Here is a 13342-nt window from a genome sequence, read left to right as displayed (position 1 = left end):
CTGAAAACTGCTGTTCACAAATGCTCTCCATCCAACCTCACTGAGCTCGAGCTGTTTTGCAAGGAGGAATGGGAAAAAATGTCAGTCTCTCGATGTGCAAAACTGATAGAGACATACCCCAAGCGACTTACAGCTGTAATCGCAGCAAAAGGTGGCGCTACAAAGTATTAACTTAAGGGGGCTGAATAATTTTGCACGCCCAATTTTTCAGTTTTTGATTTGTTAAAAAAGTTTGAAATATCCAATAAATGTAGTTCCACTTCATGATTGTGTCCCACTTGTTGTTGATTCTTCACAAAAAAATACAGTTTTATATCTTTATGTTTGAAGCCTGAAATGTGGCAAAAGGTCGCAAAGTTCAAGGGGGCCGAATACTTTCGCAAGGCACTGTACATAAAGAGCATAGTGTAGATGGTAGGTAGTAACTTACTGGTTGTCATTTCTGAATGTACAGATGATAGATGCAACTGTATAGTGGCTCAGGTTGGGCTGAACTCTCTGCCCAGCTTCCCTCATACTCAATCCCTGGTTGAGCACCTGGTCAACCAATGTGGCCCTGATCTCGTCTGAGACAACTGTCCTTCCTCATCCTCGTCCTCTAACTTCTTCACCTCTAGCTCTTGCTTCATCATTGACTTCCATTTTCCTCCAAAACAGGAAAGCTAATCTGTGGCCTTTTAAAGTGCTAAAGCTCTGATTTCTATGTGAACAATTCAGCAACTAGTGTTTACACCTGTGAGGAGTGGGTGTTGCCAATTGATACATAGAGTTTGGCATTGTGATTGGCGTTGCTTTCCAAAGGGACTACATATATTTTAAATTTGTGCCTAATGTAGAGAACTTTTGCATATTTTTTTATTTAACTAGGCAAGTCAGTTAATGAAGAACCAATTCTTATTTACAATGACAGCCTACAGGGAAAGAGTGGGTTAACTGCCTTGTTCAGGGCAAGAATGACAGATTTTTACCTTGTCAGCGCAATTGCAAATTGAGAACTGAGTGTAAAGCAGGAATTGTGCTTGCAATTTTGCAGATTTGTTTTAGGGATTTGGTACATGAGTTTCAGGTTTCGGTGATTGCGTTTCAAGTTCCAATTTTAGTGTGTAAACAATTGGGAAAAACTCAAGGCATTAATCACAGAAGGTGATTGCAGAAAATCCAAACTTAGTTTTAGTTTTACACTAATTTAATAATCTAGAAACAATGTTCATCATGATTGTTGGAGGATTCTTTAAGCTGAATACTTTGTTCTGAACCTTGACAGGCAGACAGAACATTGGGATGGGGCTAGTTCTAAACAGCAAGGTCAGTTTACTTTCCCAAGGAAAACCAGCCTCTGGAAATAGACAGGAAACAGAGGGGTTTTTAAATGCTTGAGCGAGGTCAACATCAAATGCATTCCTCTTAAAGGGTTACATGGTCAATCTGCTGTCTGCATTGTCTATGCAGCATTTACGGCCTCTGCAGAAGTCAGGTCAGCCCTCCGTATTGTTACAAAATTTGAGGCGCACGGTGATGCGCTATGGAACTCAATGGCGCCTCCGACCACATTTTCGGATTAAGCATAAATTGGTTCTTACAAGAATCACACTAAACCCAGACATTTTGATTTTAATAAATTATAGCGGCTTATAAATTACATTATCAAGTACATTATACAATAATGTGTTGTCCCACAGCTTTGGACCACTGATTTAATCATTGTTATAAATGTGCTCTGCAGTACCATAGGAGACTCAGCTGCAACTGTTGTCTTGAGGCCATTAGGAGTCTGCTTTTACAGAAAGTAATTCCTCGCCAAATGACTTCCTGTCCATTCTTATACCCCCCCCCCCCCTTCGCTCTTGAACATCACAATTGGCCATTTCCTGGAAACTCCTGATGCTGACCATTATCAATGTCAGATCTGCACAAAATTGAGGAAATACATCTTTATATAATCATCAGCAAGCACAACCTCACTAAACAAAACATATCAAACTGACAAACAGCATTCTTCAATATTCATATCATCTCAAAAGCGTTTTAGTTTAATGAAATTGTTTAAAAATATGATTATCTCCTCTTGTCAGAAACTAGGAGTATAGGTGTACTGTGTACTGCACCTGTCTGTGTTCATATCGAACATTCATTTTAATGATAATAATACAAATAAAAAGTAGGCAATAACTGGAACCGCAAGTGTAAAGAAAAGTTACATCTTCTATTTAACAGTTGTCCTAACAAGAAAACAGCATTGATCTCCATTCAGTAATTCCATTCAACGTTAACTGTCGACCCATGTGAAAGTTAGTCCAGTCGTTGACTCAAGTGATGACATCAGAAGATAGGAACGCGCGCCACGCTGGACAATTTCCATATTCTGCGTCACGGATGGACTGGGGAGGCGTAAACTGTCTGAAAGCGACAGTTAGTTCTCTATGCAGCAACAGAGAAGGAGACCAAACATACATACAGGTTGATAATAATACGTGTTCAGATCTAGAATAAACGCTTTAGGCTACATTAGTAAATCTGTTCATCTTTATTGGACTTCATTACAGTTCTGCGAGAATGTTTTTCAAAGCCGTTCTATTCCTGGCAGGCGTGCATGCGGTTTCAGGCGTTTTTAACGGTGAGTAGAATTCGCCTGATCCGTGATAAAATGTATTACATACAACGAATGTGTAGCCTACACTTTTAGGCCCTACCTGAATTAAAGCCATAGACTATTTTTTGGAAAAGTGTAATTCTATGATAAGCGGGTCGGTGTGGCACGGTGACTTATAACCGTAGCAACATAAAGTATTATGTGTAGTATTCATGAAACATTTACAGACAGTTACATATTCCAAAGTATACATTTTATCCTTTACTTTTCTTGTCTGAAATAACTCTCCTTTTTATGATGCAAGAAAACAGGTTGAAATGTATTGCGATAGGATTTTAGAAGTGGTCTTGTTGAACACCAATTTATTGACAGAACCAGCATTTTATCAACAACGAAAAGTAGATTTTAAAGAAAGTTGTTCCAATACCCATGTAGCGCCTCTCATTTTCAGGACACACATTATAGTCACCCCATTTTCAAAGGGATCCTATAGGAACTTCAAACAGTCTGTTTCAGGTCCTCCATAACACTGAGCTCTATGACTATTACAATGTAGACTGCAGTGCTACACACCTATTCCCATGTGTGACTGACTCTATTGTTTTTCTCCACAGGCACCTCCATCGTGAGGACCTTTGCCAGGAGGTTAGTTTCGGAAGGGTCCGTGGTCACAGACGAGCCAATAGATCTAGACCTACTGGACTACTACCCAGACATAGACAGTAATGGGACTGGAGTTGGACTAAACAATGTGTCCGGACCGGGAGAGAGAGTAGGGTTTATAAATGGGTCCAGACTGAGACCATTGGAACTGAGCTCTGCCAGGAATGCTACAGAAGTCTGGGGTTACACCATCTCTGTTATGGCCAACAACTTCCTCACAGGCCACCTCTCTACCATCTTCATCCCAACGCTTTACACCTTCATCTTCCTCATCAGCGTGCCTCTTAACATTGTTGCCATGGTGACCTTTGCCCAACGGATCCGGCCCATGAAGCCAGCAGTGATCTACATGCTGAACCTGGCAGCCGCCGACCTGCTGTTCGCCCTGCTGCTGCCCTTCAAGATCGTCTACCACTACAATGGCAATGACTGGGGCTTCGGCGAGGGGTTGTGCCGCCTGGTCACTGCGGCCTTCTACTGCAACATGTACTGCTCCATCCTCCTCATGACCTGTGTCAGCGTGGACCGCCTGCTGGCAGTGGCCTACCCCATCAACTCCCTGTCCTGGAGGAGCCCCCGCAACGCCGCCTTGGCCTGTAGCGCCATGTGGATCCTGGCTGTGGGTGGCTCGCTGCCTCTTGTCCTCTCACAGCAGACAGTCTACTACAACCCACTGGATATCACCACCTGCCATGACATCCAGGACCTGGAGCTGTTAGAGGAGCAATACGTCTTCTTCTTTCCTACACTCTCCTGCACCCTCTACTTCCTGCCGCTGTTCGTAATGGTGACCTGTTACTCCCGGGTGGTGCAGGTGCTCAACAAGGCTCCGTGCGGTGTTGTTGGTAAATACAAACCAGTGAACCAGACATAATGTACTTAATTTGGCTAATCTGTTTCTTAATCTTGATGCAGCAGGTCTGTTTAAAAAATACATCTCATTAGAGGATAATAATATTTTCCATTGTAATTTGATCTGATCTAGGCCGTTCAAGGCAGAAGACGCGGGCTGTGGTGATGGCGGTCACCGTGCTTGTGGTGTTCGTGGTCTGTTTCACACCCACCAACTCCATTCTCCTCGCTCACTACCTCCAGATCGCTGGGCAGGTGGGTGGGGAGCCGGACGCTACCCACGTGGCCTACCTCGTGTCACTATGTTTGGGGAGCATCAGCTGCTGCCTGGACCCCCTGGTCTACTATTTTGGCTCGTCCCAGTGCCAGAGGCAGCTGGAGGGGGCGCTGGGATGCCAGGCGGTCGCTGAGGGAAGGAAGAGTCTGGCCTCATCCTCTGGTTCCTCCAGGACCAGCACCAGGACCAGAATAAGCACGAGGACCAGCACTAGGATTACTAAGGTGGATACCTTCCAGGCCAGCCTCAGCAGCCAGTACAAGAAACTCCTGGTCTGATGGATGGATGGAGACACAGAGAGCTGTTTCTTTTTCACTGACAAAAATTACAAATATATATTTAGTGTATGCTGTATTTCCACTGTTTCAGACAGTTTAAGATGCTTCTGGTCTGACAGATAGACATGGATCAAAGCTAGGCTATTTCTGAGGAGAAAGAATGGATTTGGCTTGTATGATGAATTCAGTCAGACATTCATCCATAGGTCTGGGTTAGCTATGCCCAACTGTAAATATGAAGAAGAGATATACACGTTGTATATGCACTATGTTGTCAATGTTGTATAGAAATACCATGCAGTTTATTAGGTACACCCATTCTTGTACCAGGTCGGACCCCCCTAAGCCTCCAGAACAGCCTGAAATATTTGGGATATAGAAAGGTTGCACAATTTGTATAAAGGGACCTAACGTGTGCCAGGAAAACATTCCCCACACCATTACACCACAGCCACCACCCTGTACTATTGACACCATGCAGGATAGGGCCATGTACTTATGCTGCTTACGCCAAATCTGGACTTTGCCATCATCATGATGCAACAGGAACCGGGATTCGTCGGCCCAGGCAATGTTTTTCCACTCATCAATATTCCAGAGTTGGTGATTACGTGCCCACTGAAGCCACTTCTTCTTGTTTTTAGCTGATAGGAGTGGAACCCAGTATGGTCGTCTGCTGCAATGTTTTTAGAAACTTTTACAAATGACTCAAGACATTTCATCTTTTCATTTTTAATTCAATAAGTATTCAATTATTTTGTTATGGCAAGCCTAAAAATGTGCTTAACATGTCACGTTACAAGTTGCATGGACTCACTGTGTGCAATGCCAGTGTTTAACATGAATTTTGAATGAGTACCTCATAGGGGGGTCCGACCTGGTACAAGATGGATGTACCTAATCTGTAAGGTCCCTCAGTCAAGCAGTGAATTTCAAACACAGATTCAACCACAAAGACCAGGGAGGTTTTTCAATACCTTGAAAAAGAAGGGCACCGATTGGTAGATGGGTAAACATAATAAAAGCAGACATTGAATGGTGTACAGTGATACAGGCGTAGGAGGGAAGCCGAGGTGGTGTACCTTAATAAACTGACCACTGTGTGTATATTATCACTCAAATAACTTTAGCTCACACTCATTATTACTAAATATTCCATTTGTGTGAATGTATAATCTATGCATTCAGAATTGGAAGAGCTGCTTGACTACTCAAATACCCAGACAAGTCGAGCAAAACGCGTCAGAGCAGGTACTATGCTGCGCACAGACACTTGCGCACGCAACGATAGAAATATAACGTATTGCGGTACTAATTTGAGAGTAAGAAGTGCTGTGATGCCCCCTATTGGTGTGAATTATACATCAAGGCAAGTACATTTACAGCACTTTGTCACAGTCCTGCATGTTGCATTACGTACAGCAGGTGGCGCTACATATCTATTTAGTACAAACAAGTATTCAGTGGAATTTATATTTGGTCTGGAGGATAACATTAAATGAACAAAAATATTAAATGGTTTTAAAGATGGTATTTGTACCATACTGTTACAGAACATTACAAAAAACAATGGTAAATGTTTCAAATAAAGCTATCTGATTTTTTTGTGTGTGATGATGTATATTTTGTTTGTGGTTTAATTTCTTTAAAATGAATTTAAGGACTATAAATAATGGACACAGAGGCATTGTGAATAGCTGAAATATTGAGTAATACATGTTTATGCACACACACTGGCAGTGACTCACCAATTTTGCCTCATAATTTAAGGTAGTTGACCAAATTAATTCCACATTAAACCTTTTCATTTAGATAATTCATTTCCATTATGATTTGAAGACAATAGGCCAGATAACATTGTTACTTCCTGTCCTTTCTTCCCATCACCACCATTCCTCTCCATTCCATTCCTCCGTTTCACCTGTACAAAGAAAGAGAAAATCACCCGAGAGTCCTCAAGCAAATAGCCATCTGCTCTGTTTTATGGACCAAACAGAGATGCTAGTGACTAACTCAAACAAAAAGATCAAACTATTGTAACTTCCACTGAGCCTGCCCTGAGTACACTGGACCTGATGCAAGACACACCACTTTCTCGTTAGTCTCATAAACCTTTGCTCTGTGTTGCAACTGGGAACATAACGACAAAGAGGGCAGGAGACATCAGCAGACAGGGAATCATATTCTTTAACTGTGAGGAAATATTCTTGATGCACTCCTCTTTTCCACTGAAATGCTATCCCACTATTAACTAGCCTACCTACTACACATGCTGTTAGACCTACTCTACCACAGTGCTGAGCTATACATTTCATTAGGCCTATGCTTGTAAAGGAGGCACATTTGCACATCCGTTTTTCTGCAGTTGGTAGTTAAAGGCACAGCTCTAGGATTAGTTTATACCTTCCTCAACTTCAAGCCTAGGTGGAAAAATATAAAACTGACCTTAGATCAGTGTCTGAGGGCAACATCTGCTCAGGCAGTCAGCCTGAACAACACAGGTGTGCATGGTCACGTGTCTTATAACATTCCGCAGGTTTTTTTCTTCTCACCTGTTATGTAAGGAAGGGGTGTGGTACCCTACCTCTTCCGTTTACTTCAACGTCGCACAGACAAAAGGAATACACAAACGCGTGTATAAGCATTCAACACCCTTCATACATCGCAGATAGATCAATGTTGGAAAGTTTTGTGGAAGTTAACATGGGTTTTCAGCCACATTGGTTAAAACTTATATTTTTATTGACCTGCGTCGATCTCTGTCTGTCTCAGAAAAATGGTAAGAGAAGGCTTTCCCCCTCTATTTCTCGTTATTTGTTTTTTTCCACCGTTCAGATACACGTTAGGATATTCTTTATTGCTTTGGACAATTTATCGTGTCGGATTCCCTCGATCTGATTGCTTTGAATGCAGAGTTTATGAAATACCACAAAATGTGATGATATTTCCAATATCGGTGTGGTTACAAACCTCAAAGCATCAATGAGTGATGACATCATCCCACATGGCAATGGGCTTGTTCAACATTGCTGCGACAAGTCAGTAAGCAGTCGCCTGCACTATCTACAAATCATCTTGCATTTTTTATTTAAAAAATGTTATTCCAAAATCATGGCATTAATATGGATTTGGTCCCCCTGAACTCATCTGGGAAGGCTTTCTACTCGATGTTGGAACATTGCTCTGGGGATTTGCTTCCATTCAGCCACGAGCATTAGTGAGGTCGAGCACTGATGTTGGGCGATTAGGCCTGGCTCGCAGTCAGCGTCCCAAATTCATCCCAAAGGTGCTCGATGGGGTTGAGGTCAGGGCTCTGTGCGTGTGGGGCAGTCAAGTTCTTCCACACCGATCTCGACAAAACAGGAAAGGGCCTTCCACAAACTGTTGAATGTTGGAAGCATATAATGGTCTAGAATGTCATTGAATGCTGTAGCGTTACGATTTCTCCTCACTGGACCTAAGGGGCCTAGCCCGAACCATGAATAACAGCCCCAGACAATATTCCTCCTCCACCAAACATTACAGTTGGCACTATGTATCGGGGAGGGTAGAGTTCTCCAGGCATCCGCCAAATCCAGATTAGTCTTTCGGACTGCCAGATGGTGAAGCGTGATTCATCACGCCAGAGAACGCGTTTCCACTGCTCCCGTCCAATGTTGGCGAGCTTTACATCACTCCAGCCGACGCTTGGCATTGTGCATGGTGATCTTAGGTTTGTGTGCGGCTGCTCGGCCATGGAAACCCACTTCATGAAGCTCCCAACGAACAGTTATTGTGCTAACGTTGCTTCCAGAGGCAGTTTGGAATTCGGTAGTGAGTGTTGCAACCGAGGACGGATGATTTTTGCGCTACGCGCTTCAGCACTCGGCAGCCCCATTCTGTGAGCTTGTGTGGGCTACCACTTCGTGGATGAGCCGTTGTTGGTTCTAGATGTTTCCACTTCACAATAACAGCACATAGAGTTGACCGGTGCAGCTCTAACAGGCCAGAAATTTGACAAATTGACTTGTTGGAAAGGTGGCATCCTATGACGGTACCATGTTGAGAGTCACTGAGCTCTGCAGTAAGGCCATTCTGCTGCCAATGTTTGTATATGGAGATTGCATGGCTGTGTGATCAATTTTATACACCTGTCAGCAACTGGTGTGGCTGAAATGGCCGAATCCACAAATGTTAAGGGGTGTCCATAACTTTTTTATATATGGGGTACTTCTACTGGTACATTTTTTTAAAAGCTAGGACTCTGGTACACAGCAACAGCAGGGTCGCTCCAATACAGTAGGTAGCAGTAATGCACCATATCGTTGGATGCCAACGGCCAATAAACCCCACAGAAAAAGAGGCGGAGGCAACAACAGTTTATAATTAGCTAGGACAATTGTAGATACTGTCCTCTGCCCCAGCCTGTCAGTCACTGTTTTCCAGCAGTTCTGTTAACAAGGGTGAGAGCAGGTGTTTAGGAACCTGGGTGCTAGTTAGCAAGCTAGTACTTGTTACACAGCATGCGGGAGAGATAGCTAGCTAGCACACCGGTAGACTGTGTACTTTGCCCCCGCCTGTCAGTCATTGTTTTCCCGCAGTTCTGTTAATGACGGCGAGGGTCAGTGTTGTAGGTGTTCGGCAGGTGTTTAGGACACTGGATGCTAGCTCGTTAGCTAGACTCTGGTACACAGCAGGGGGGATAGATAGTTAGCTGGCAATAACTAGGATACCGGTAGACCGTGACCTTCACCCCTGCCTGTCGGTCACTGCTTTCCCGCAGTTCTGATAACAGCGAGGGTAGATGTTCGGCAGGCGGGAGCGAAGGACACTGTGTGCTAGCTAGGTGGCAGACTGGGAGGGACAGTACCAGTGTCACTGGGAGTGACACCGGTAGCTAGCTAGGACACCGGTTGACTGTGTCATTTGCCCCCTGAAAAACTCAGATGGAGGAATGCCCACATGAAGGAACACCATCATATACACTATTGAGACTTTTTAAACTGAAAATTACCACTAAGGGGTATACTACAAAGCAGGATCAATGAGTTAGCCAGCTAACTTTGATGACCAGAAATAACTTTTTCTGGTCCATAAAGAAAGCTACACTTAAATACAGTATGTGTTTTTGGTTGTTGAGTTAAGTAGACATTGCCCATTTTAAGCTTATCCTTATTCTCCTTGTTCCTACTTTTTGTTTACCCATCTGGCGTCTTATTAGTTGATTTCAAATAAATGTTTACTTTTGATATAGTTTACATAAGTACAATAAAAAAGTAATAATTGAGGCATCTACCTGACAGCGAAGTAAATAAGTCACAAATGTCTATTGTATTCAAATGGCATACATTCTAACCTCATTGTTGGAAGTCCTTAAACAGCCCTGTTTATAATCACCTCTTTCTCAGAGCGTAATGCTGCCGTTGACGACCGAGGATTCTCAGGGAACGAGACAATGGAGGGGGTAGGGGTCTCCCTGACGGCCCTCATGGTTCTGGACAGTCATTTGACCACGGTGTTCCTCCCCATCGTCTACATAGTGGTGTTTGCTGTGGGGCTGCCCACCAACACCATGGCCATCTGGGTCTTCCTGTTCAGGACCAAGAAGAAGCACCCTTCCGCCATCTACATGGCCAACCTGGCTCTGTCTGACCTGCTCTTTGTCATCTGGACGCCTCTGAAGATCGCCTACCACTTCAACGGTAACGACTGGATCTATGGAGAGAGGCTGTGTAAAGTCCTGGTGGGCTTCTTCTATGGGAACATGTACTGCTCCATCCTCTTCATCACCTGTATCAGTGTCCAGCGCTACTGGGCCATTGTTTACCCCCTCTCCCAGGATTGTAGGAACAACCATGTAGCCATCGGTGTCTCGGTCGCAGTCTGGGTGGGGGTCTGGCTGCTGACCACCCCTCTCTACCTCTATGACCAGACAGTCAAGGTGACCAACCTCAACATCACCACCTGCCACGACGTTATCCGGCCCAGCCAGATTAGCATGGCCGTCGGCTACTTTCTGACCATGGGAACCCTGGGATTTGTAGTTCCCACTGTGGTGTGCGTGATGGCCTACGTTCTGATGCTCAAGTCCCTGAGGAACTCAATGACGGACAACAGCATCTCCAAGAATCGGCGCAAGGCTGTGGTGCTCATCATTACTGTGCTGGTCATGTTCCTGGTCTGTTTCACCCCCAGTAACATCATGCTGCTGGTGCACTACTCTCTCCTGCTGGCCGGAGTAGTGAACGATGGCTACGGCTTCTACATCACCACCCTGTGTCTGGCCGCCCTCAACAGCTGTGTGGATCCATTCATCTACTACTTCATCTCAGAGGAGTTCAGGGAGCACGTGAAGAACACGCTGAGGTGCCGAAGTGAGAGGACCGTGGCGAGGATGAGGGTCTCGTTCAGCGCTCTTAAGTACTCCAAGAAAAAAAGCACCTACACGTCAGACTCAGGGAAAACACAGAGCAGCTCCTGTTAAGGGGGTTGTCATGTGGAGATGGAAGTTGGCTGTACTGATGTTTTTAAAGTACTGGACAGGTGAAAGAGAAAGAGCTGGTGACCATCTGCCATGTTGCTTTCACCTGACTTGTTTCATCATTTTTAATGGAAAAGGCGCCATTTTAAACTGAGTTGCAACCCCAGACTACTTCATATTATGTGCTAGTGTTACATTGGCTTCTCTTCCCTCATACATGATATTTACATGGAGATTTTGTTGGTTTTATATAGAGGGCAAAATGAGTAAGAGTGATGAGGCAAATAGTTTTTATTCCGTGTTACTGATCCATCCTCCACGTTTAGACAATCAGATGTCCATTAAGTTTGGTCCAGCGCGGAGCTCTCCAAAACTTTCAACTGAGTTCTCAGTGCCCTGCACTGACCCTTCACTTCTTTAAGTGAGCCATTCACATACAGTACCTAGTGAAAGTCTACACACCCCTTGCACAGTTATGGCATTTTCTACAACACCTGCTTGACATTTTCAAAGTGAAAGAAAAAGTATAGAAAATGTTTGAAAAAAATAAAGATGTCTTGTTTGTATTCACACCCCATAGTTAACACTTAGTGGAAGCACCTTTGGCAGCAATTACAGCTGAAAGTCATTTTGAATAACATTCTACCTACTCTTAGCGTAACATTATATCCATTGTTTTTGTCAAAATTGCTCAAACTCAGTGCAGTTTGTTGGGAATCATTGATGAAGGCAAACATAGTCTTTGATTTTCAAGCAGATTTAAGTCGGGCTGGAAACTGGACTCCTCTGAAACACTCAACACCTCTTGGAATGCCATTCTGGTGTGTTTTGTTATTCAAATTTCTGTAATTGTCCCCCTTGACTTTTTCTACATTTTGTTATGTTACAGCCTTATTCTAAAATTGATTAAATCGTTTTCCCCCCTCGTCAATCTACACACAATACCCCATAATGACAAAGCAAAAACAGTTTTTTAGACATTTTTGCTCAGTACTTTGTTGAAATCTTCTTGGGTATGACGCTACAAGCTTGGCACACCTGTATTTGGGGCGTTTCTCCCATTCTTCTCTGCAGATCCTCTCAAGCTCTGTCAGGTTGGATGGGGAGCATCACTGCACAGTTATTTTCAGGTCTCTCCAGAGATGCTCAATCGGGTTCAGGTCCGGGCTCTGGCTGGGCCATTCAAGGACATTCAGAGACTTGTCCCAAAGCCCCTCCCACATTGTTTTGGCTGTGTGCTTAGGGTCGTTGTCCTGTTGGAAGGTGACCCATCGCCCCAGTCTCTGAGGTCCTGAGTGGTCTGGAGCAGGTTTTCATCAAGGATCTCTCTGTACTTTGCTCCGTTCATCTTTCCCTCGATACTGACTAGTCTCCCACAGCATGATGCTGTCACCACCATGCTTCACCGTAGGGATGGTGCCAGTTTCCCTCCAGACGTGAGGCTTGGCTTTGAGGCCAAAGAGTTTAATCTTGGTTTAATCAGACCAGAGAATCTTGTTTCTCTTGGTCTGTGAGTCCTTTAGGTACCTTTTGGCAAACTCCAAGCGTGCTATCATGTGCCTTTTACTGAGGAGTGACTTCTGTCTGCCCACTCTACCATAAAGGCCTGATTGGTAGAGTGCTGCAGAGATGGTTGTCCTTCTAGAAGGTTCTCCCATCTCCACAGAGGAACTCTGGAGCTCTGTCAGAGTGACCATCGGGTTCTTAGTCACCTCCCTGACCAAGGCCCTTCTCCACCGACTGCTCAGTTTGGCCGGGCAGCCAGCTCTAGTAAGAAGTCTTGTTGGTTCCAAACTTTTTACATTTAAGAATGATGGAGGCCATTGTGTTCTTGGGGACCTTCAATGCTGCAGACTTTTTTTTTGGTACCCTTCCCCATTTCTGTGCCTCGACACAATTCTGTCTCGGAGCTCTATGGACAACTCCTTCGACCTCATGGCTTGGTTTTTGCTCTGACATGCACTGTCAACTGTAGGACCTTTTTTTTTATATAGACAGGTGTGTAACTTTCCATATCATGTCCAATCAATTGAATTTACCACAGGTGGACTCCAAACAGGTTGTAGCAACATCTCAAGGATGATCAATGGAAACAGAATATACCTGAGCTCAATTTTAAGTCTCATAGCAAAATGTCTGTTTTTTTTAAATATATAAATTGGAAAACAAAACTGTTTTTGCTTTGTCATTATGGGGTATTGTGTGTAGATTGAGGATAAAAA

General features: G+C 44.0%; 2 protein-coding genes across 2 annotated transcripts; both read left to right on the top strand.

Moving 5' to 3' along the window:
* The first annotated feature begins 2380 nt into the window (after positions 1 to 2380).
* LOC139408531 (proteinase-activated receptor 1-like) lies at positions 2381 to 6263 on the top strand. The gene is made up of 4 exons (XM_071152524.1): positions 2381 to 2614; positions 3205 to 4098; positions 4239 to 4942; positions 5527 to 6263. Exons 1-3 carry the CDS (start codon positions 2554 to 2556, stop codon positions 4658 to 4660), a joined length of 1377 nt encoding a protein of 458 aa, XP_071008625.1. The 5' UTR covers positions 2381 to 2553; the 3' UTR covers positions 4661 to 4942; positions 5527 to 6263.
* Positions 5548 to 12118, top strand: LOC139409656 (proteinase-activated receptor 2-like). Its single transcript, XM_071155074.1, has 3 exons — positions 5548 to 5564; positions 7273 to 7439; positions 10048 to 12118. The coding sequence occupies exons 1-3, from the start codon at positions 5548 to 5550 to the stop codon at positions 11121 to 11123; spliced, it is 1260 nt and encodes a 419-aa protein (XP_071011175.1). The 3' UTR covers positions 11124 to 12118.
* Positions 12119 to 13342: the final 1224 nt, after the last annotated feature.

The sequence above is a fragment of the Oncorhynchus clarkii genome, chromosome 5 (genome assembly GCF_045791955.1).
Source record: "Oncorhynchus clarkii lewisi isolate Uvic-CL-2024 chromosome 5, UVic_Ocla_1.0, whole genome shotgun sequence".
Lineage (NCBI taxonomy): Eukaryota > Metazoa > Chordata > Actinopteri > Salmoniformes > Salmonidae > Oncorhynchus > Oncorhynchus clarkii.
Note: the sequence above shows the minus strand (reverse complement) of the source record. Positions and strands in the feature narration are given on the sequence as shown.